This window comes from Rhinoraja longicauda, chromosome 2, assembly GCF_053455715.1.
Source record: "Rhinoraja longicauda isolate Sanriku21f chromosome 2, sRhiLon1.1, whole genome shotgun sequence".
NCBI lineage: Eukaryota > Metazoa > Chordata > Chondrichthyes > Rajiformes > Arhynchobatidae > Rhinoraja > Rhinoraja longicauda.
This window is the reverse complement of record NC_135954.1, coordinates 26,131,253-26,157,139: the sequence shown is the minus strand read 5'-3', so window position 1 is coordinate 26,157,139 and position 25,887 is coordinate 26,131,253. Positions and strand designations below refer to the sequence as shown.

General features: G+C 43.9%; 1 protein-coding gene across 1 annotated transcript in view; it reads right to left on the bottom strand.

Annotated features, from left to right (window-relative positions):
• Window positions 1–23,476, bottom strand: part of LOC144609149 (patched domain-containing protein 3-like) — a 35,126-nt gene extending 11,650 nt beyond the window's left edge. Inside the window, exons 1-3 of the mRNA XM_078427576.1 lie at window positions 22,766–23,476; window positions 11,443–11,564; window positions 11,209–11,354 (exon numbers count right to left, since the gene is read on the bottom strand). Coding sequence (XP_078283702.1) covers window positions 11,209–11,354; window positions 11,443–11,564; window positions 22,766–23,476 — 979 coding nt within the window. The remainder of the gene's footprint in view (window positions 1–11,208; window positions 11,355–11,442; window positions 11,565–22,765) is intronic.
• Window positions 23,477–25,887: the final 2,411 nt, after the last annotated feature.

The window sequence follows — 25,887 nt, the reverse complement described above, 5'->3', positions numbered from 1 at the left end:
TGAGAGAAGAGATAGGCTGATGAATGGGAGAGGGAAGGCGAGGGAGAGGTGAGGTAGAGAAGGACATGAGAGGTGAGGGGAGAGGATGTGAGGGGAAGAAAGAACGACATAAGGAGAAGGATGGGGAGCGGGGCCTTCAGGTGAGATGATGACTCTTTCACCATGCCAGGTAGCTGCTGTTTGGCTGTTAACCACCCAACTAGCCCATTGTGGGCAAAACATAAACACTGTAGGAAGACTATAAGACAGGGGAACAGAATTAGGCCATTTAGCCCATCAAGTCTACTTTGCCATTCAACCGTGGTTGATCTATTTTCTCTCAACCACATTCTATTGTCTTCTTTCTCCCTGTAACCTAATCAAGACCTATCAATCTCTGCCTCAAAAATACCCAATGTCTTGGCCTCCACTGCTGCCTATATCGAAGAATTCCACAGATTCACTGTCACCTGCCACCATTTTGAATGTACGACCTTTTATTCTGATGCTGTGACTTCTGGTCCCAGACGCTCCTATTACTGGAAACATTATTTCCACATCCACTCTATCTAGGGCGTAGATACCAATCATAAAAGTAATGCTTACTAGGCAATCTTCTTCATAAGAAACAAAATTTGTAATGTGAAATACTTTGTAGTTATAGCAGAGACTGAGACATATGAGAACAGGTTGAAAAAACAAAGGCAACGAAAGCTGTGGGAGTTCGCGAGTGCACAACTGATCCGGCCCGCATGAAGTCGCATTTAGCCCATTCCGGCCCATGACCTAAAATGAGTTTGACACCTCTGCCCTAGGAGGTAGTGACCACAATATGATAAAATTCAACCTGCAGCTTGAGAGGGAGATGAAATCAGATATGTCATATGTCAGTATTACTGTTGCATAAAAGTGACCACAGAGGCATGAGGGAGGAGCTGGCTAAAGTTGATTGGAAAGGGACCCTAGCAGGAATGATGGTGATGTAGGAGTTTCTGGGAATAATTTAGAAGACACAGGATCTTTTCATCCCAAAGAGGAAGGAATCAAATGATTTGGATAAGGGAATTGAAGGCTTTGTGGCCAAATTTGCAGGTGATACGAAGATAGGTGGGGGTGCAGGTAGAGGAAGTGGCAGATGTAATACAGTGTAGCAAAGTGTGCAGTCAGGCATTTTGTATGTACAAATAAAGGCGTAGACTATATTCTAAATGGGGAGAGGATTCGGAAATCGGAGGTGCAAAGGGGCTTGGAAGTGCAGGATTCCCAAAAGGTTAATTTGCAAGTCAAATCGGTAGAAAGGAAGGCAATTGCAATATTATAAATATACTAGATCAAGTGGACCCGTTGGGCCCAAACCTCTCCTGCATTGGTGCAGCACCCTCTCCTCCCCCACTCCTCCCTCCCCTCTCTCCTCCCCCTCCCTCCTTCCCCCTCCCTCCTTCCCCCTCCCTCCCCCTTCCCCCCTCTCCCCTCCCCTCCCCTCTCCCCTCCCCTCTCCCCATCCCTCCACCCACCCTCCCCCCCCGCTCCATCCCCCTCAGCCCCCCCTTATCCTCCCCCCTCCCTCCCTAGGAGATAGATTTAAACTTTAAAATGTGAATAACTTAAAAAATATAACTCCGATTTCTATGAAACTTCTTCCATTAGCACCAAAGGGATGAAGGTGAGTAAGGTGGGCCTAAAATTGTTGCGCTATCGTGTGCCGTTTTGGCTGTAGTTCAGGAACAAACAAACAAATTAGTGTTTTAGTATATAGATAATATAAAAAGACGTACCTTTAGAAAGGAGATGGAGGAATTTCTTTAGTCAGAGGGTGGTGAACCTGTGGAATTGTTTGCCACAGATGGCTGTGGACGCCATGTCATTGGGTATTTTTAAGGCAGGGATTGACAGATACTTGATTGGTAAGGGTGTCAAGGGTTATGGGGAGAAGGAAGGATAATGAGGTTGAGAGGAAAAGATAGATCAGCCATGATTAAATGGCAGAGTAGACTCGATGGGCCAAACGGCCTACTTTCTACTCCTGTGACTTATGAACTCTTATGAAGATTATACCTAATCAATACAAACCCATATCTGCAATCACATTACTGGAAAATTGTGTAGGCTTCCAATAGCCCAGTAAAGATAGAAAGGCAAATCATAGCAAATTTCTGAAACTTGCAAATGCATTAAGGTGGCAAAAGAGATCTCGATTACCACAATAATCATTGAGATACAGTCAATTTAATAGATTTGGAGAATGCTTTATATGATTTCAGAAGAATCTTCTTAGCCAGAATATATCAATTGTCACAAGAGCGGCAATTATGGAATAAAGCTGGAAGAGTATCAGTGGAAGAATACTATTTTTGTGGTGGAAATCATAATTCAATTTTACTTACCTTTGTAATAGAAAGGACAGAAGAGAAAGGTTCCAAAATTTCAAGGGCAATTTTACTGGACTGAAATGTTTCAGCAAAAGGAGATTGAAGAAGAGAATGAGGGCCTAAATGTTTCCAAAAAAGCATGGGACTGCCAAATTTAGAGTTACCTGAATGACTGGAGGATAGGAGAAGGCAAAAAATGAAAGTTATAAAGCTAAATACAGCAGAAAATTTATAGAGTACTGAAAGTGCATGAATGAAATTGGTAAAGAAAAGTTTATTAAATATGTCGAGTTACTCTTGCACTTTGAGTTTTATTCAAGATTCCAGCATCGACAATTCCTTGTGTCTCCATTTATAAAATGTTGTTTCATTAAGTACACAAATAGGAGATAATCAAGCTTAGGGCTAAAAGGGCTTGAGGCTATCAGTGCCGAGGTACAGGATATGGTGTAGGGACATACGGATTGGCCAGGGGGTCTCGAACCCTCGGATTGACATCCGTCCATCAGGGCGACTTCAGCCATGGTGGCCGCCCGATTTGTCTGGCACGGCCTGCGGAAGCAGGTGGCAGCCTGGGCACGTGCCTGCATTCCGTGCCAGACCTCCAAAGTTCATCGCCATGTCCAGCCCCCATACCAGAGATTCGAGGTTCCCCCCGTCCGTTTTTTCCACATCCATGTGGATTTGGTGGGTCCATTGCCCTATTCCAGGGGTTATACTCATCTGCTGACGGTGGTTGATCGGTTTACACGTTGGCCAGAGGCGCTCCTGTTGTCGGACACCTCGGCGGCCTCCTGTGCACGGGCCCTGGCGTTGCATTGGGTGGCCCGTTTCGGCGTCCCGGCTATCATCACCACAGATCGGGGGGCCCAGTTCACCTCGTCCCTCTGGGCCGCGCTGGCACAGCTGTATGGGTCTCGCTTACAGCAGACCACCGCCTATCATCCCCAAGCCAACGGGATGGTTGAGCGCTTCCATCGGCAGCTGAAGGCGTCCCTCTGTGCCCGCCTGACCGGCCACGATTGGGCTGACCAGCTGCCTTGGGTCCTCCTCGGCATTCGTACGGCCCCGAGGGCTGAGCTGGGCACATCCTCGGCCGAGCTCGTCTACGGTTCGCCCCTGCGGGTGCCGGGTGACATTCTCCCTTCCACTCCCGCCTTGCCGCCGTCCGTCACGTCGGTTTTGGGTTCCCTCCGGGCGTGGGTGGGTTCTCTGGCTCCAGTCCCGACCTCCAGTCACGGAAGCACAGCAGTCCACGTTCCGTCAGACTTGCGGGACTGTGATTTCGTGTTCCTTCGGAAAGATTCCCACCGCCCCCCTCTTTGGCCGGTTTACCAGGGCCCGTTCCAGGTGCTGAAAAGAGGGACTGTCACCTTCACCTTGCAGGTGGGAAATCGCCAGGAGCTCGTTTCGGTATCCCGGCTCAAGCCGGCCCATTTGGACCAGGACCTCCCCGTGTCGGTGGCCCAACCTCCGCGCCGGAGCCGGCCTGTGGCCGCCCCACTGGTCCCGCCAGCGGCGCCTTGTTTGCCACCTCTCGGCCCCCCGCCACCTATGGTTGGGCCCGGGCCGCCGTTGCCGATCAAGCGCTCCCCGTCACCTACACCCTCCGCTCCCGTGGCCCTTCCATCGCCTCTAGCGGCGGCATCCTCCCCGCCTCCTGTCACGCTGGCGGTATCGGCTTCCCCCCTCCGTACGCGTTCCGGGCGGGAGGTTCGGGCGCCCGTGAGGTATGGTTTCGAGGGTTCTGGGGGGGGGGGTCATGTAGGGACATACGGATTGGCCAGGGGGTCTCGAACCCTCGGATTGGCTAACGGGTCACGTGGTGCGGGAGCGCGAGGTATTCAAGTGTCTGGCGCCAAACTCGAGAGATTAGATTAGCAAGTTAAGTAGTGTGTGTCCAAACTAAGTGCGTTGCATTTTGTCACGGTTTTTACCAAGAATAAAATCTTTTGATAACATCGCTCAATTTGGACTCGCTACAATGGATTCTTAATTTGTCTGACCACTATGAATGATTTCGATGAGATGGTAACATGGAGAATTTATAAGGAGTGGCACAGCTAGTGGGGTCATTCCCTCACAGCAGTAGAAACTTGGAATCAATCCTGTCTTCAGATGCTGTCTACATGGACCCTGGCACTGCATGGGTTTTCTCTGCGTGCTCTAGTTTCCGCACACATCCCAAAGACGATGGTACATTAATTGACCGTTCTTGTGTGCCAGAATCTAGGGGGAGTTGATAAGAATGTGTAAAGAAAAAAAAGGGATTAGGATGGGATTCGTGTAAATGAATGCCTGATGGTTAGCACAAACCACGAGCTGTAGTTCACAAGTTCAAGTTATAGTAGAATTAGGCCATTCGGCCCATTGCGTCCACTCCACCATTCAATCATGGCTGATCTCTTTCCTGCCTTCTCCCCATAACCCTTGACACTTGTTCTAATCAAGAATTTGTCTATCACTGCCTTAAAACTATACACTGACTTGGCCTCCACGGCACTCTGGCAATGAGTTCCACAGATTAACTACCCTCTGACTAAAGTAGTTCTTCCTCACCTCCTTTCGAAAAGACCACCCTTAATTCAGAGGGTATGACCTCTGGTCCTAGACTCTCCCACATATGGAAACATCCTTTCCACATCCACTCTATCTATGCCTTTCATTGTTCTGTAAGTCTCAATGAGGTCTCCCCTCAACTTTCTACACTCCAGCGAGTACAGGCCCAGTGCTGTCAAACACTCATCATAAGCTAACCCATTATATAGGATCAATTGCCATGCTTTATCTCCCTATAACTCCCTTCTAAATTCCAGTGTATACAAGCCTAGTCGCTCCAGTCCTTCAACTACGCCAGTCCCGCCATTCCGCGAATTAACCTAGTGAACCTACGCTGCACTCTCTCACTAGCAAGAATGTCTTTCCTCAAATTTGGAGACCAAAACTGCACACAGTACTCCAGGTACGGTCTTACTAGGGTTCTGTACAACAGCAGAAGAACCTTTTTGCTCCTATACAACTCCTCTTTTCACAAAGGCCAACATGCCATTAGCTTTCTTCATTGCCTGCTGTACCTGCATGATAACTTTAAATGACTGATGAACAAGGACACACAAATCACTTTGTACTTCCCCTTTTCTCAACTTGACACTATTCAGATAATAATCTGCCTTCCTGTTCTTACCACCAAAGTAGTTAACCTCACATTTATCCATATTAAACTGCATCTGCCATGCATCTGCCCACTCACACAACCTGTCCAAGCCACGCTGCAGCCTCATAGCATCCTCATCACAGTTCACATTGCCACCCAGCTTTGTGTCATCCGCAAATTTGCAAATGTTACTTTTAATCCCTTCATCTAAGTCATTAATGTATATTGTAAATAGCTGCGGTCCAAGCACCAAGCCTTGTGGTACCCCACTAGTCACTGCCTGCCATTCTGAAAGGGACCCGTTAATTCCTACTCTTTGTTTCCTGCCTGCCAACCAATTTTCTATCCATGTCAGTACCCTACCCCCAATACCATGTGCTCTAATTTTGCCCACTAATCTCCTAGGTGGGACCTTATCAAAGGCTTTCTGAAAGTCCAGGTGCACTACATCTACTGGCTCTCCAGGGAGATAGGGACTCTTAGAGAGCAACAGGAGATAACTAAAAAGGCAATACGGGGAGAAAAGATGAGGTACGAAGGTAAGCTAGCCAAGAATATAAAGGAAGATAGTAAAAGCTTCTTTAGGTATGTGAAGAGGAAGAAAATAGTTAAGACAAATGTGGGTCTCTTGAAGACAGAAGCAGGTGAATTTATTATGGGGAACAAGGAAATGGCAGACGAGTTGAACAGGTACTTTGGATCTGATAGGGGATATGAATGTTAAGATGTAACTCGTCCCTTTTGTACAGGTCACTCCTATCCCAGAAGAGGTCCCAGTGGTCTATAAATCTAAATCCCTGCTCCCTGCACCAGCCTCTCAGCCATACATTCATATCCCCTATCTCCCTATTCCTGCCCTCACCAGCACGAGGTACAGGAAGCAATCCGGAGATAACCACCCTAGAAGTCCTGCTCTTCAGTCTTCTTCCTAACTCCTTAAACTCGCGATGCAGACCTCCTTCCTCTTCCTCCCAATGTCGTTCATGTCCATGTGCACAATTACTTGTGGCTGTTCACCTTCCCTCTCGAGGATGTTCTGAAGTCGGTCCGTTGCATCTTTAACCCTGGCACCAGGGAGGCAACAGACCATCCTCGAGTCTCGCCTGCCACCACAGAATCTACTGTCCGCACCTCGGACAATGGAGTCACCCACCACTATGGCTCTGCCAGACATCGGCCTCATCGGTCGAGTCTCATTGTTGGTATTGGGACCGACCTGTCCGTCGTTCGGACTGGAAGCATCTTCTGCCCCAGTTCCCAGATGCTCCAGCAGTGTCCCTGCCTTCCCACATCCTACAGGAAATACACTGCACCAACATGCCTGCCATTTCTTCCGTGACACAAATCACAAGTCAAAGTTCAAACAAGCCGAAGACTCTCGAGCCAAAGAATCACACTTTACCTCCAAGGACTCTCGAGCCAAAGACTCGAGAGTGCCGAGTGCCGAGGAGTTGGCTGCGCCTAACGGCTGCGGCTCTCTGGCAGTCTGTTGTCTTTTTTTCTTTTTTTTTGTTTGTGTCGGTGTTGGGATGGTTTTTGTTTCTGTTTTTGGCTGTGTATGTGTGGTGGGGGGGGGGTGGGGTGGGGTGTGGGGAAACCTTTCTTTTGTTAGGTCTCTTCCCCGAGGCGCAGCTCGCCCGCGGGGCCTTCCATCGCCCGGCGCGGCTCGGCTGCGGGACTTAACATCGCCAGCGCGGCTTGGCCGCGGGACGTTTCAGTGCCCGGTGCGGCTTGGCCGCTGGACTTAACATCGCCCGGTGCGGCCGCGGGACGTTTCAGTGCCCGGTGCGGCTCGGCCGCTGGACTTAACATCGCCAGCGCGGCTCGGCCGCGGGACGTTTCAGTGCCCGGTGCGGCTCGGCCGCGGGACATTTCAGTGCCCGGTGCGGCTCGGCCGCTGGACTTAACATCGTCCGGTGTGGCCGCGGGACGTTTCGGTGCCCGGGGCGGCTCGGCCGCGGGGCCTTCCATCCCCTTGCGGGGGCTGTGCGTGTCGTTTGCCTCGGTAGGGGTCGAGCTGCCTGTCCGTGGGTGCGGGGGGAAGAGAGGGGAAGTTTTGTTGCCTCCATCACAGTGAGGAGGTGTTTGGAGTCACTGTGATGGATGTTTGTGTTGGGGTCGGGTGTCCTGTGTTCTTTTCTTTTTTGTTGTGTCTTGTGTCTTGTGACTGCTGAAATTTCGCTCGGTGTTTGTGCCGAGTGACAATAAAGTGTTGTTATACTGTTATACTGTTATACTGTTATATACTTTACGTCCCAAGCCACTTCACCTCCAAGGCCGCTCCCAAGAAGGTCGTTCCGCTACAGCTGCACTTACTTTTATCTGCTACCTAATCAACTACTTTAGGGTGATTAGTAAATTGAGTAGTAAATTACCTGAACCTGGGTCCTGGTGCTCTTTTTAAACTGCTTTGAATGATATAAACATCTTGAAAGAAGGGGAGGGAGGAGGGTATCATTTTCAAAATTAATTACTAAACAAGTATGAATATGAGCAAAAACAATGTACTGGAGGAATTCAGTGGGTCAGGCAGAATTTGTGGAGGGAAATAAACAACATTGTGTCAGGACTCCTCTTCAGACTGATTAGGAGTGGGTAGGAATATGTTCCAGGCTGATAGAAGAAGCTAGGTGTGAAATTGCTTTGGGTCTGAAAACAACTTTTTTCTTTTTTTTCTTATTACAGATAAAAAAATATGGTGAAATGGTGGAGGATTGTTTTTATTGTATCTTTATTTAAAAAGGGATAAATCAATTAGTTCCACACCAGTTAGTTTAACTTTGGTCAAAGTTATTGGATCCATTCCAAGAGACAGTATGAACCATTAAAAAAGCACAGTTTAATCAGAATCCCTCAGCAGAGATATTATGGAGACTGATGAAAGTGTAGCCTATGCAACCAATGGCAGTGAAGAAATGAATCCCAAATTGGCTCAGTGGCAGAAAGTTAAAGGTAAAGGATGTTTTCATGACTTCAAGGCTTTCCCATGGGATTCTGCTGAGTTTACTTGTTGGCTCCTTTGTATTAATGATTTAGATATAAACAGAGGGTGCATAAATAAGATTACATATTGTACAAAAACTAGCCCAGTCATTTCAGTGAACAGGAAAGCTTTAGATTTCAACCAATTGGATACTGACTGGTATGGAGAACACAGAGACCTCACCTGAAAAAAGGCACATGGGATATTGTTCTTATGTTCTATGTAAGAACTAATAAAGGATAGAGTGGAACAATAACATAAAGAACAGCTGAGTACAGGAACAGGTCCTTCGAACATGATGCCAAGACCATCGCAGCAGGCCGCGAGTGGCGAAAGGATTCCCGACAGGCCGGGACGGAGCTCAATGGCAGGCATGGCTTGCCTGGAGGGAAGGCGCGGAGAAGAGGATAGAGGACGATGGTGGTGGACACTAGACAAAGGGCCCGGTAAGAAGAAACAGGGGAGGGGGAGGGGGTGGTCTTGCCTTCCACGCACTCGTAGGCCGGTTTCCACACGATCACACGTTGTGGCCAGCTGCAGCTGGAACTGTAAAATGGCGACTCTTGCATACAGACTCAGTGGGCTGTTCTGTGTTGACTGGGAGATTGTGCTTATGTATTACGTGATAATAAAGAAACCATTGAAGCATTGATCTCTTATCTACGTGCACATAATCCACATCCATCCATTTCCTGCATATCCATATGTCTATCCAAAAGTCTCTTAAATGCAACTATTGCATCTGCCTCAACCACCAATCCAAGCAGTGTTTTTCAAGCACTAAGCACCAGTTCTGTGGAAAGGTTTTATCGCACATCTCCTTTGAACTTTGCCCCTCTCACCTTAAAGCTAGCCCTCGAGCATTTGATTTTTTCCATCCTGGAAAAAGGGTTCTGAGTTTCTACCCTATTTATGCCTTTATAATTGTATAACTTCTATCAGGTCTCCCCACAACCTCCGGCATACAGCGAAAACAATACAGCGAAAGAAGACTGAGGCAGAGAACAACAGAATCCACTGGAGAATGACTCAAGGAAAGAATGATGTGTATGCTGAAGGTATCCCAATACCCCAGAAGAGACCAAACAATATACTTCCCAACCCCCTGTGATGTCATCCGATGCAAAGGCTGCAATGATATCTATCTACACCTTGCAATACATCACATTCAACTAATAAACTTGGTTTGGCAACAATTCTGCCCGAGCGAATTCGAGTTGTAGCCCAGTCCATCACAAAGCCCAAACTTCCCACCGTTGACTCTATCCACATTGTACATTGCCTTGGAAAAGCAGCCAACATAATCAAGGACTTGTCCCATCCCAGTCATATTTTCTTCTCCCTGATTCTGTCTGGCAGAAGGTACAGAAGATTGAAGGCGGGCACAACCAGATTCAGGAACAGCTTCTTCCCTTATTTTCAGGCTTCTGAACAGTCCTCCCATAAGCTAGGGTATTATCCTATTCACCTCTACCCCATTACAGACATTGGACTTTATCTATGGAACTCATGCACTACAATCAAAGGTAGACACAAAATGCTGGAGTAACTCAGCGGGTCAGGCAGCATCTCTGGAGAGAAGGAATGGGTGATGTTTCGGGTCGAGACCCTTCTTCAGACTGATGACAGGGGAGGGAGCGGGACAAAGATAGAATGTAGTCGGAGTCAGTAAGACTAATGGGCGAACTAGGAAGGGGGTGGGGATGGAGAGAGAAAGCAAGGGCTATCTGAAGTGAGAGAAGTCAATGTTCATACCGCTGGGATGTAAACTACCCAAGCAAAATATGTCCTGTTCCCCCAATTTGCGCTGGGCTTCACTCTGACAATGGAGGAGGCCCATTTCTCTACATCTCTACATCGGCGACAGGTGTCAACTTCTCTACATAGGCGAGACCAAGCGCAGGCTCGGCAATTGTTTCGCTGAACACCTCCACTCAGTCCGTCTTAACCTACCTGATCTCCCGGTGGCTCACCACTTCAACTCCCCCTCCCATTCCCAATCTGACCTTTCTGACCTTGGGCAATAATAAACCTTAACCTATGTAGCAAGATCAGTGAGTTCCTTGTTTTTGCATGCCCCTACACCAAATGCAAACGAGATCACGGACACAAAGGATTTCATATGTGAGGTATACAAGGGGAGATTTGCCACAAAAGGTGGTCTAGGTCAGCACAATAGGCATCGACATGTTGAGCTCAGGAACCACAAAAGAAGTCCTGGTTAAGTGGAAACAAGCTGGAAATCTGTATCTTCAGAGGAGATAGTAGGAATGGTATTAGAACTAGACTGCAAAATCCAGTCACTGAAACATCAACATGGAGATTGCAAAGGTCATAACAACTAAGATCAATAAGCAGATAGACAAGAGAAGGCTCATCCAGAGAACACTGGCATTGGTGATTCCTGAACCAGAAAGGGAGGTGGATGGCACAGAGAAAAACGAGGAACATCTATAGGAAAGCAGTGGCAGCCAGACCCCACTAAAATGAAGACGAAAGACGATTCTCTTGGGAGGGAACTCCAAGAGCATAGACTTGGAAGACCTGAAACAGGCAGGTGAACTGCAAAGGGACAGGAAGAACAAGAATTTTGCAAAGTAATGGGTCTGATCGAGTACCACTGTTTGAGGCGTACCGACACCTTCTTGTCTGAAAAAAGCACTGCTTATTTCTACCCAATTTGTAAACCATTAATTATCATATTTATAAAAACAAGTCCTAACCTAGAATTAGAAAAGGTGCATTGGCAGTATTGATGGCAAACGACACCTTGCAAAATATCAGTAGTCCAAAACCTGATAGTACGGCGAATCCAGTTGATAAGACTCCCAGAGCAGCAACCCAGACCTTATTCCTCACACAATCAAGCCTGAAAATAAATAACAAAGCTTTTGTAACTCATTTTACATCTTGCGTTAGTTACAATTATTTGATACATTCAAGTGATTTTTTTTTACCTCATACAGGATATGATGGAAAAGGTTATTGTAAGGAAGTAAGTAATGGAAAAAAGTGGAATTATTATTTTGGCATTTCCTTCAAATTCTTCTTGTCTTGATATGGAACTGAAACGCGAAATCTGCAATTCAGGAAAATGACACAAATGTTATAAACATAAATTCAAGTTACAAAAAGATTAAATGTCCTCCTCCAGCACAATAACACTAACAAAATGTCTCACTGCAGTACAAATAAAATGGTAATTAGTTATGTATTATTGTAGCAATTCAAGCTTTTTGTGAGCATTCCCAGCAAATGAAAATGCACATCATGAGCCTCTGGAACCTAGATTTTCAAACTGGTTTATACTGAAAGGGAATGGGACACACAGTGATATAAATTAAAGTTTTTATTGAGCATAAACAAAGGGGAGAGTGGTGAAGAATGTGGAGGGGCAGCACATTGGCACAGCTGGTAGAGCTGCTGCCTCACAGCCCCAGACACCTGGGTTTGATCTTGACCTCAGATACTATCTGTGTGGACTCTGCACATTCTCTCCTTGACCGCACAAGTGTCCTTCAGGTGCTCTGGTTCCCTCCCACATCCAAAAGACATATGGGTTTGTAGGTTCATTGGCCTCTGTTAATTGCCCCAAGTGTGTCGGGAGTGAATACGAAAGTGAGATAACAAAGAATGAGTGATCGATACTCAGCTTGACTCAGATAAAGAGCCTGTTTCTATGCAATATCTTTCAATATTAGCAAATCTTTCTGAAATGGGATGTGGCAACAGGATTTGGGATAAAAACAGAAAAAAGTGGTCAGGCAGCATCTGTCAAAACGGAAACAGATAAAGTTTTAGCTCAAAGATCCTTCACTCTTGATTTTGGAACCTCTGCCCTGGAAAAATCATTGCAACCTGAGTCTCTGCATCTTCCTTTCTTCTCCTCAATACCTGCAGTTGAGATGGAAGATGTTGCCAGAGCATGGCGAGTCTGAGTGCTGACCCCAAAAGAGGATATAGTATCATCCACGACAAAATTGTTCAACTCTTTTGATTCACTACCTGTGTACTTTTGTGTGGATTGATTGTACTCATGTATGGTATTTGACTGGATATCACGCAGAGGTTTATCACTGTACCTGGTGCACATGACAATAATAATAAACTAAACGAAGATAAAACTAACTTTTTACCATACCACCTAATAATTCTACTTTTATCATAAGGTCATGTGATAGGAACAGAATTAGGCCATTCGGCCCATCGTCTGCTCCACCATTCAATCATGGCTGATCTATCCCCATTCTCCTGCCTTCTTCCCATAACCCCTGACACTGGTACTAATCAAGAATTTATCTAGTTCTGCCTTAAAAATATCCATTGACTTGGCCTCCACAGCCTTCTGCGGCAAAGAATTCCACAGATTTACCACCCTCTGACTAAAGACATTCTTCATCTTCCTGAAGGAACGTCCCTTAATTCTGAGGCTATGACCACTAGTCCTAGACTCTCCCACTAGTGGTAACATCCCCTCCGCATCCACTCTATCCAGGCCTCTCACTATTTGGTAAATTTAAATGAGATCCCCCCCTCATCCTTCTAAACTCCAGCCAGTACAGGCCCAGTGCCATCAAACACTCATCATATGTTTAGGAAGGAACAGCAGATGCTCGTTTAAACCGAAGATAGACACAGAAAGCTGGAGTAACTCAGTGGGACAGGCAGCATCTCTGGAGAGGAATGGATGACGTTTCAGGTCGAGACCCTTCTTCCGACTGGTTAGGAATAAGGGAAACGAGAGATATAGGCGATTATGTAGAGAGATAAAGAGCAATGAATTAAAGATATGCAAAAAACTAACAATGATAAAGGAAACAGGCCACTGTTAGCTGTGTGTTAGGTGGAAACGAGAAGTTAGTGCGACTTGGGTGCGGGAGGGATAGAGAGAGAGGGAATGAAGTGAGAGAAATCAATATTCATACCACTGGGCAGTAAGCTGCCCAAGCGAAATATGAGATGTTATTCCTCCAATTTGTGTTTAGCCTCCCCCTGATAATGGAGGAGACCTAGGACAGAAAGGTCTGTGGGGGCATGAGAATTAAAGTGTTTAGCCACCGGGAGATCAGGTAGCTTCAGGCATGAAAGGCAAGGACTAGAGGAACTCTGTCTCTGTTGCAACTTGGGGGAGGGGGAGCAAGGGCGGAGTTACAGGGTACTGAGGTGACACATGTGACTATCGTGTCTATGATTGACGTCTATTCAAACCCACTGACTCCCACAACTATCTCGACTGCACTTCTTCCCACCCTGCTTCCTGCAAAAACTCAATCCCCTACGCTTAATTCCTCCATCAATGCCGCTTCTGCACCCAAGATGCGGTGTTCCACACCAGGACATCCATGATGTCCTCATTCTTTAGAGAACAGGGGTTCCCCTCTTCCATTATAGATGAGGCCATCACTCATGCCTCCTCGGTACATCGCAGCTCCGCCCTTGCCCCTCCTCCACCTAGTCGCAACAGAGTACCCCTACTCCTTACCTTTCACCCCATCAGCCATCACATACAACACATAATCCTCCAAAATTTCCGTCACCTCCAACGTGATCGCACCACTAGCCACATTTTCCCTTCTCCACCCCATTCCACCTTCCGGAGACTGATCCCTCTACAACTCTCTGATTAACTCATTTCTTCCCACCCAAACCACACCCTCCCAGGTACCTTCCCCTGCAACTGCAGAAGATGCAACACCTGTCCCTATATGTCCTCCCTTGACTCTGTCCATGGACTCCAATAGTACTTTTCAGATTAGGCAGCGGTTCACTTGCACCTCCTCCAACCTCATCCACTGTATCTGTTGTTCAAGGCATGGACTCTTATACATCGGCAAGACCAAACGTAGACTGGGCGATTATTTTGCTGAACATCATCGCTTAGTCCGCTTGAACATACCTGATCTCCTGGTTGCTAAACACTTTAATCCTCCTTCCCATTCATCGTTACTTTTTTCCCTATCTTTCATTCATTGTTCTTTATCTCTCTACATCATCTCCTATATCTCTTGTTTCCCTTATCCCTAACCAGTCTGATAAAGGGTCTCAACCCAAAACATCACCAATTCCTTCTCTCCAGAGATGCTGCCAGTCCCACTGAGTTATTCCAGCTTTTTGTGCTCATCATATGTTAACCCACTCATTCCTGGGATAATTCTTGTAAACCTCCTCTGGACCCTCTCCAGAGCTAGCACATTATAATGCTCAAGATTGCTCATAATACTCCAAATGCAGCCTGACCAGTGCCTTATACAGCCTCAGCATTACATCCCTGTTTTTTGTATTCTAGCCCTCTAGCATTGCATTTGCCTTCCTTACTACCGATTTGACTTGCAAATTAACTTTTTGGGAATCCTGCACCAGCACTCCCAAGTCCCTTAGCACCTACGATTTCGGGATTCTCTCCCCATTTAGAAAATATTCTACACCATTATTCAGCACGGTGGCGCAGCAGTAGAGTTGCTGCCTTACAGTGCTTGCGGCGCCAGAGACCCGGGTTCGATCCCGACTATGGGTGCTGTCTGTACATAGTTTGTATCTGCCCTTTGAAACCATGGGCTTTCATCTTCCTAAGCAGCTTCACATGTGGCACCTTATCAAAGGCTTTCTGAAAATCTAGGTAAACAACATGCACCGATTTTCCTTTGTCTGTCCTGCTATTTACTTCTGCAAATAATTCCAGGAGATTCGTCAGGCAAGATCACCCCTTCACAAAACCATTATTTCAGCAAACCATTTCAAGCAAACATTCATCTCAGCATCTGCTTTCTATAATGCCTCTGGTATAACTTATCTAAATGAAAAATGTGTAATTGGTTATAGATATCATAACCATATAGCAATTCTGAGCATTCCAAAATGTATCACATTCCTGCAGCAATTATCCATCCTCTGAGCCAAGTCATTTGTCAATATCGGTTACCAATGACAGTTGATGTTGTTTAAAAATAGATGTTGTTTACCTAGATTTTCAGAAACCCTTTGATAAGGTGCCACATAAGCATGGATATCAGGTTGGCTGGATAGCAGAAGACAAAGAGTGTGTTTTTTTCTGGTCGGGTGCCAGTCACTAGCAGAGTTCCGCAAGGCTCGATGCTGGGGCCACTAGTCTTCACATTTTATATTAATAATTTGGATGAGGGGATTGAAGGCTTTCTGGCCAGGTTTGCAGATGATCCGAAAATAGGCAGAGGGGCAGGTAGAGCAGGGACTCTGCAGAAGGATTTGGATAGGTTCGGAGAGTGGGCAGAGAAGTGGAAGATGAAATATAGTGTAGCAAAGTGTAGAGTCATGCATTTTGGTAGTAGGAATAAAGGAATAATTATTTTCTAAATGGGGAGAGAATTGCCAGAAATTGGAGGTGCAGAGGGACTTGGGAGTGCTGGTGCAGGATTCCCAAAAAGTTAATCTGCAAGTCGAATCGGAAGTAAAGAAAGCAAACGCAATGCTAGCATTTATTTCAAGAGGGCTTGTATACAAAACCAGGGGTGTAATGCTGAGGCTCTATAAGACCGCATTTGGAATATTGTGAGCAATTTTGGGCACCTTATCTGAGGAATGATGTGCTGGCTCTGGAAAGGGTCCAGAGGAGTTTCCCAGGAATTAGTAGGTTAACATATGATGAGCGTTTGATGACACTGGGCCTGCACTCAATGGAGTTTAGAAGAATGAGGGGGAACCTCAATAAAACGTACAGAATAGTGAAAGGCTTAGTTAGAGTGGATGGGGTAGGATGTTTCCACTGGTGAGAGAGTCTTGGACTAGAGGTAATAGCTTCCGAATTAAAGGATGTTCTTTTTGGAAGGAGATGGAGGAATTTCTTTTGCCAGAGGGTGGTGAATCTGTGGAATTGTTAGAAACATAGAAAATAGGTGCAGCAGTAGGTCATTCGGCCCTTCGAGCCAGCACCGCTGATCTTCCAAAATCAGTCCCTTGACCCTGCTTTCTCCCCATATCCCTTGATTCCATTAGCCCTAAAAGCGATATCTAACTCTCTTTTGAAAATATCCAGTGAGTTGGCCCCACTGCCTTCTGTGGCAGAGAATTCCACAGATTCACAATTTTCTGGGAGAAAAAGGTTTACCTCATCTCAGTCCTAAATGGCCTACCCTTTATTCTTACACTGTGACCCCTGGTTCTGAACTCCCCCAACATCAGGAACATTTTCCTTGCATCTAGCCTGATCAATCCCTTAAAAAATTTATATGTTTCTATAGGTCCTCTCTCATCCTTCTAAATTCCAGTGAATATAAGCCCAGGCAATCCATTCTCATCAAATGCCAGTCCTACCGTCCCAGGAATTAACCTGGTGAACCTACGCTGCACTCCCTCAATAGCAAGAATGTTCTTCCTGAAAATTAGAAGACCAAACCTGCACACAATACTCCAGGTGTGGTCTCACCAGGGCCCTGTACAACTGCAGTAGGACCTCCTTGCTCCTGAACTCAAATATTCTCACAATGAACGCCAACATGCCATTAGCGTTCTTCACTGCCTGCTGAACCTGCATGCTTACTTTCAGTGACTGATGTACAAGCACACCCAGGTCTCGTTGAACCTCCCCTTTTCCTAATCTGATACCATTCAGATAATAATCTGCCTTCTTGTTCTCGCCACCAACGTGGATAACCTCACATTTATCTACATTATACTGCATCTGTCCACTCACACAACCTATCCAAGTTACCCTGCAGCCTCATAGCATCCTCCTCGCAGCTCAAACTGCCATCCAGGTTTGTGTCATCCGCAAACATAGAGATTTATTTAATTCCTTCGTCTAAATCGTTATAAGTATTGTAAATAACCGGGGTCCCAGCATTGAGCCTTGCTGGGACCCCACAGCCCTCGAGTCACAACCTGCCATTCTGAAAAGGACCCATTAATTCCTAATCTTTGCTTCCTGTCTGCCAACCAGTTCTCTATCCATGTCAATACCCTACTCCCAATACCATGCGGTCCAATTTTGCACACTAATCTCGTGTGGGATCTTGTCAAAGGCTTTTTTAAAGTTGACACACCACATCCACTGGCTCTCCCTTATCCATTCTACTTATTACATCCTCAAAGAATTCCAGAAGATTAGTCAAGCATGATTTCCCCTTCATAAATCCATGCTGACTTTGACCGATTCTGTCACTGCTTTCCAAATGCGCTGATATTACATTTTTAATAATTGACTCAAGCATCTTCCACACTACCGATGCCAGGCTAATTGGTCTATAATTCCCTGTTCTCTCTCCCTCCTTTCTTAAAAAGTGGAGTTACATTAGCAACTCTCCAGTTCACAGGAACTGAACCAGTCTATGGAACATTGGAAAATGATCACCAATGCATCCACGATTTCAAGGGCCACCTCCTTGAGTACACTGGATGCAGCCCATTAGGCCCTGGGGATTTATCTGCCTGCAGTCGCAACAGTTTACCCAACACCATTTCCTGACTAATGTGGATTTCCTTCAGTTCCTCCCTCCCACTAGATCCTCAGCCCCCCAGTATTTCTGGTGATTCTGTCTTCCTTAGTGAAGACAGAACCAATCAAAGTACTTGTTTAACTGGTCTGCCATTTCCTCATTTCCCATTATAAATTCACCTGCTCTGACTGTAATGGACCTACATTTGTTTTCACTAATCTTTTCCTCTTCACATATCTATAGAACCTGTTACAGTCAGTTTTTATATCCCCCATAAGCTTTTTTGCATGCTCTATTTCCCCCTCTTATTTAACCCATTTGTCCTCCTCTGTTGAGTTCTAAATTTCTCCCAGTCCTCCGGTTTGCTGCTTCCTCTGGCCAATTTATATGCCTCTTCCTTGGATTTAACACTCCTTACTTTCCCTCGTTAGCTACGGTTGAGCCATCTTCCCGGTTTTATTTTTACGCCAGACAGGGATGAATAATTGTTGTAATTCATCCATGCGATCTTCAAATCTTTGCCATTGCATATCCACCTACAACCCTTTAAGTATTATTTGCCAGTCTATCCTAGCCAATTCCCGTCTCGTACCAGCAAAGTAACCTTTCTTTAAGTTCAGGACCTTATCTCTGAATTAACCATGTCATTAAAGGTATCAAAACAATCCTGAATTTAAATATTTCCAATTCTTAATCCTAGCTTTAAAATGAATGGGTTCCACACCTTCAAGAAGAAGTCATATCCATTTCTCAGATTATACGTTGCTTTTTCTAATGGTATACAACTACCCATTTCTGCATACCTTCTTTCAAATCTTATTTCATTTTAATCTTTCCAAGTGACCGCTACACATTTTTTTGCTACTGCTATTGCTATTTTTAGAAATCTTTCCTGATGTTTATCTAAAATTAGCTTTGGTAATATTCCTTTTGTATCTCCCAATAAAAACAACCTTGAATCCATTGGTATGATCTTATTCATCAATTGTTCCAAATTTTTTTTTAGGTCTTTCCAAAAAGGAGTTACCTTCTGACATGCCCATGTAGAGTGTAAAAAAGTACCCACGTCTTGGTTGCATCTAAAACAAATTTCAGATGAGTTTGGTTTTAAATTGTTTAATTTTTTCGGGGTTAAATATAGTTGATGTAAAAAATTATATTGTACTAAACCAACTTGGTTCATCAATAATAATATTAAGATCTGTTTCCCATCTTTGTCTTGATTTTTGAATTCCTATCTTTGGACTAGATTTTTGTAATAATTTATACATTGATGATATAATTTTTTTTATTCCCTTGCCCTGAATCAAGGATTCCATTCCTTTAATCTGAAATAGAGACATTGAATTACCTAACTTTTCCCTTAAAAAAGATTGTAATTGATAATAGAAAAAAATACTATTCCCTGGAATTTGATATTTATTTCTCAATTGAGAAAATGTCAAAAAGTTATTTCCTTCATAGCAATCTCCTATATTTTTAATACCCTTCTGTTCCCAGACTTGTAGTATTTGATTATTCCAAGCAAACGGCAATAATCTATTTTTTACTAATGGAGTTTTAGCTGTTAAAAAAAATCTTTTATCATTAACTTTAACTGTTTTCAACAATGTATTAATTAAATGTTTTAGCAAAGGTGACTCTTTATCCTTAACTAATAGCTTCGCTTCCCATTTATATATAAATTCTTCTGGACATAACTCTTTTATTTTATCCATTTCAATTTTAACCCATGCTGTTTTTCCACCCTCTTGATAAAAGGATGAAATAAAACTCATTTGTGCTGCCAGATAATAATTTTTAAAATTTGGTAATTGCAATCCACCTAATTCAAATTTCCATGTTAATTTTTCCAGAGACACTCTTGGCATTTTACCTTTCCAAGGAAAATTCCTCACAATTTTGTTCAATTCTTGAAAAAATTTATTTGGCAAAGGTATAGGCAGTGTTGAAAATAAATACTGTATCCTCGGAAAAATATTCATCTTAATACAGTTCACTCTCCCTATCAATGTAATTGGAAGATTCATCCATTTCTTCAGGGCCTGCCCTCTGGTTGGTTCCTCTATATTAGCGTTTCTCAACTAGGGTTCCGCTAGAGGTCACTAGGGGTTCCACGAGAAATCCCCCGCGCCCTGGAAGTCTCCCCGAAAATGTGGCAGCCAATCTCGACCTCATTGGGACTTCCACAGCCAATCGGTGGGTTGAATTTCCAACCTGTGGCCGGGGCTCTGGAACTCCAGCACAGCTGGAGCCAGCACATGTATCCCCATATCCGACTTCCTTGGCCTGCAAAGGCGGGTATCTCGGTCCCCCAGCAGCCTAGGTGGACTGTTCCAGTACCGTTGTACTCCTATCAAAGGCTGTGACCTCCTTTGGTCAGGTAAAATGGATAAACCATTTTCTGATTTTCTAGAACCAACAGTGCCAGAAAATCAGTGGTGGAACTGTAATGAGTAGATATTAAATTTAAGTGCAAGATTATATACTATATTAATTAATTAAGACGGGGTTAAAATATAAAACATAGCAGAAAAGCCAATTACCACCTTTTTGGGCTGATTATCAATTTATGTGCGAATGTTTTCAAATTTACTTCAACAAGTACTTCAATATGTACTTCAATAAGCAAGATAACATTATACTTTAAATTACTGCAATTAGTGGTCATATGAGGGTTTATTTACCCCAGGACTAGAACCAATGTCGAGCAGAAATGCACATCCTTGCTAATCATATGTACATGCATTTTTGAGTCATTTGTGTGTTTAATTTCATATTCGTAATTTTATTATACACGTACGGCATATTCTTGGAAAATTCTTGGGTATTATATTAAAGTCTTCAACTTGTTATATCATTTAAAAGTATAATAATCATAGAGAATATATTTAGTGATGTCTATACAGCAGCAGTATGAAACGGCCTTTAGTGGTCAGTGGACCGGAGCTGTACGTGACGAATTTTTATGTAGGGGTTCCCTGAGACAGGAAAATTATTTCAAGGGTTCCGTAACGGTAAAATGGTTGAGAAACGCTGCTCCACATATTGGGTTAGAAAACCATCCCGTATACACTCCAGGAAATCCTCCTCCTCAGTGTTGTTACCCATGTGGTTAGCCCAATATGTAGGGCTATATGTAGATTAAAGTCACCCATGATAACTGCTGTATCTTTGCTGCATGCATCCCTAATTTCCTATTTGATTCTATCCCCAATCTTACTACTGCAGTTTGGTGGTCTGTACACAACTTCAACAAGCATTTTCTGCCCTTGGCTATTTGCAGGTGTATGCTGTCAAGCTTCTGTATTTTCTGCCTTAGAAGGAAGCAGAGAAAAGGAGGAATGACCAGGATGGGAATGGTCCTTGATTATGTTGACTGCTTTTCTGAGGAAGCATGAGTGTAGATGGAGTCAATGGTGAGGAGTCTGGTCTGTGATGGACTGGGCTACTCTCACAACTCTCCGCAATTTCTTGCTGTCTTCGGCAGAGCTATTTCCAAAACATTATTTGTGCACATAGGGGGAAAGTAGTGCATGGAATTATTCCACTGAAAACTTGCTTAGGTGCTGAAAACCAGAGAGAGGAAAGTGCTGTACCCTTTCAGAACTTTGTGGAAGAAAATAATTCAGATGAGGTAGAATAATTACAATTCCCTCATATCCTTATCACATTTAATTGAGATATCCTACACTGTAATGATTTGAAAATTCATTTACTTTTAGAAAGTATGAAAAGCAATGAGTTTATCCGTCTAGACCAACATTCGTTCAATAAATCAAATCTTTCAACAATTTTGTTTTTTTCCTCTCTCAATTATTATTAGATTTTGCCAATTGAAAGTCAGGTTTCATGCAAAACTTGGGCATTTGGCCTTAGTTTGAAATCAGGAATGTGAAATGAATAGATCGATAGATGCACAGAGTATTCTGCCCAGAGGAGGGGAATCGAGGGCCAGAGGACATAGGTTCAAGGCGAAAGGGAAAAGATTTAATAGGAATCCGAGGGGTACCTTTTTCACACAAAGCGTGGTAGGTGTATGGAACAAGCCGCCAGAGGAGGTAGTCGAGGCTGAGACTATCCCATCTTTTACGAAATAGTTACATGGATAGGACAGGTTTGAAGGGATATGGACCAAGTGCAGGCATGTGGGACTAGTGTAGTTGGGACATTGTTGGCCAGTGTGGGCGATTTGGGCCGAAGGGCCTGTTTCCACACTGCATTACTCTATGACTCTAACATCCAACTTATAAACATATTTTAGGCCAAATGATAAGCTCCGCATAATTTGATAAACTGATCACAAATACAAGGTATTTACTACAGATGAGTTTTTTTTTGTTTAGCTCAAGAATTTCTGCATCCTATTTTTTTTCCTTCAATCCACAAGTTGTTTTGTGTCAAATCAATAAAATGCAAAATTTAAACTATTTAATATTTCAATACTTTTCTTTACATTTATGAAACAGTGTCATTTCTTGGATGGAGGTTACCAAACAAAATGCATAAATTAAAATTAGTTTTGCAGAAATGAAGCTCGTCTTATTTACTGACAGCATTAAAACTATAGGATCCAAATGATCTAAACTGACAAGTTTAGTCCAAGTACTTATGTTTAAATATAGGAGGCATTCGCTTTTAAAATCTAACACGGAACTATTTGGATTACATTAAATTCCTGTTACGCGGAAGAAAGGTTTACTTAATTTTCAGGTTCATCTTCGTCTTCTGATTACAATTTCCAACAATACAATTTAGGTTAGCTTGAAATTGAATAACTGTCAACAAATAAACACACCAAATGAAAACTGCAAAAAATATCTTTTGGTAATTTCACCAAAGCGTAATGAACTGTTATCATTTCAAAATTTACCTTAATCCACTTCAAATCTATCTTGGTAATTTCTTTCAGATACTCTTGAATCCACATTTCGACCGGCATTTGAAATTGTAAGTCATCTTCTCTTAAGTAATAATCGATCTTAACTGCACGAGCTATTTTAACTTTATTTCCATCTAACTCAATCCCGCCCACAATAGACCCAATAAACGACCCATTATTGATAGGATATTCAAACACTGAGGTCTCTACTAGAGCAGCGTCATTCTTTATAAAAGTTAAAATAGGACTTGAGTAACAGAAACCACCAATCTTCGCACAAAGAGTAACGAAGTCATATTCAGTATTATTGTAAGTAATCTTTAAACTTTTGACCTTTTTATCAAGTAATAATATCTCTTCAAATGCCTTTTTGGTCAGGATGTTGCCCTCTTGAGCAACAGCAATGAAGGAAATATACGACCCCTCTGTGTAAAGCCTCGGCACTGAGAAAGTGGCGAAATCCACGGGGAAATGCTTTCGAATAACCGACCTTTCTACTTTCCCGTGACCTCGTAAAGGGGTAAACTGTTGTTCTATATTATTTGCTTCACTTTTCTTAAAATTCATAAATCCTGCCCCGAGTATTGCGGAAATTACAGGAGGAAGTACAACAAACCACCATGCGTGCCGGCCCACAAATCTTCCAAACTTCATAAAACCAAGACGAAGAGGCCTTTCAACGCAATTCGTGTTGCACTGCATCCCCCATGCCATCCGTGAAACCCCACACTAAACCCACAAACTGAGACAAACTGAGACAAACTGTCTGATTGCACAAACGGTTCTTTACAAGCACAGTCTGAGTTTAGACCATTTAATCCTTCGCCCACAAACTACCAACACCCGACTACCATTTGAAAACCGTCGCCCTGTGATCAAGCAACTGTTCGCCCGCCCAGCTCCCGCCACGAGTGGGCCTCGTGCCGTTTGAATTTCACGGTGGAAATGGCCGGAGCTAACTCTGGGCGCGAGCGCTGGCCGTTCCATTTTGGGACGTTGACCCGGTCAGTGAGTGACCCATGTGGTCTCGGTCGGATGCACGACGTTAAATCGTTGCTGGGGATGGAAATCAGACGTCCCCCTTAAGTAAACACACTGAAATGCAGTTGTTGGTTTACCGAAAAAAAGTCAAAAAGTGCCGGAGTAACTCAACTGGACAGACAGCATTGTTTTGGGTGACCCGCTGAGTTGCTCCAGCACCTTGTTCCCTTTTCGTACTTCATTAGAACATTACCCTATTTTTGGTTTTAGTCAGATTTTGGTGAAATGGGTAATTGCGAAATAATGACATGAATTTAATGTATTATTTCATTATGCTTATGGATCTATGGTGTAGATATGAGATAATAGTTGACAACAGAAACGAGTCAGACACAAAATGCTGGAGTAACTTAGCGGGACAAGCAGCATTTCTGGAGAGAAGGAATGGGTGACGTTTCGGGTGGAGACCTTTCTTCTGACAGATGTCAGGGGAGGGGGTGGGACAAAGAACAGAAACGAGTTGATGGATGACAATCTTCCATCATGCACACAATTTTGTATCTAAGATGATGTGATTATTTCCAGTTTATATTACATACCAATGGAAATTAATTGAATCATAGGCTGATTTTGATATTTTTTCATATGATGAGTTTCTATGTCCACCATTTGTTCTTGTAAATCCACAGCAAAGTGATCACTTTTTGTTTTCTATGCTTTGTCCGTACATCCTCGCATGCAAAGCCTTCTAGGACATTCTAATTTATTACTGCATCAATACTCCAGAAAAAGTAGCATACCAGAGGACTGGGAGAAATTCAGAGTCCAGCAGAGGAGGACAAAGGGCTTAATTAGGAAAGGGAAAATAGATTATGAGGGAAAACTGGCAAGGAACATAAAAACAGACTGCAAAAGCTTTTATAGATATGTCAAGAGAAAAAGATTAGTTAAGGCAAATGTAGGTCCCTTGCAGTCGGAAACAGGTGAATTGATCATAGGGAACAAGGAGATGGCAGACCAATTGAACAAATACTTTGGTTCTGTCTTCACTAAGGAAGACATAAACCGTCTGCCGGAAATAGCGGGGGACCGGGGGTCTAAAGAGATGGAGGAACTGAGGGAAATCCAGGTTAGTCGGGAAGTGGTGTTAGGTAAATTAAATGGATTAAAGGCAGATAAATCCCCAGGGCCAGATAGGCTGCATCCCAGAGTGCTTAAGGAAGTAGCCTCAGAAATAGTGGATGCATTGGTGATAATTTTTCAAAACTCTTTAGATTCTGGAGTAGTTCCTGAGGACTGGAGGGTAGTTAATGTAATCCCACTTTTTAAAAAGGGAGGGAGAGAGAAAACGGGGAATTATAGACCAGTTAGCCTAACATCGGTAGTGGGGAAAATGCTAGAGTCAGTTATTAAAGATGTGATAGCATTACATTTGGAAAGTGGTGAAATCATCGGACAAAGTCAGCATGGATTTACCAAAGGCAAATCATGTCTGACGAATCTTATAGAATTTTTCGAGGATGTAACTAGTAGAGTGAATAAGGGAGAACCAGTCGATGTGTTATATCTGGACTTTCAGAAGGCCTTCGACAAGGTCCCACATAGGAGATTGGTGTACAAACTTAAAGCACACGGTATTGAGGGTTCAGTGTTGAGGTGGATAGAAAATTGGTTGGCGGACAGGAAGCAAAGAGTAGGAATAAACGGGTCCTTTTCGGAATGGCAGGCAGTGACTAGTGGGGTACCGCAAGGGTCAGTGCTGGGACCCCAGTTATTTACAGTATATATTAATGATTTGGACGAGGGAATTGAATGCAACATCTCTAAGTTTGCGGATGACACGAAGCTGGGTGGCAGTGTTAGCTGCGAGGAGGATGCTAGGAGGCTGCTGAGTGACTTGGATAGATTAGGCGAGTGGGCAAATGCATAGCAGATGCAATATAATGTGGATAAATGTGAGGTTATCCACTTTGGCGGCAAGAACAGGAAAGCAGAGTATTACCTGAATGGTGACCGATTGGGAGAAGGGGAGATGCAACGTGACCTGGGTGTCATGGTGCACCAGTCATTGAAAGCAAGCATGCAGGTGCAGCAGGCAGTGAAGAAAGCGAATGGTATGTTGGCATTCATAG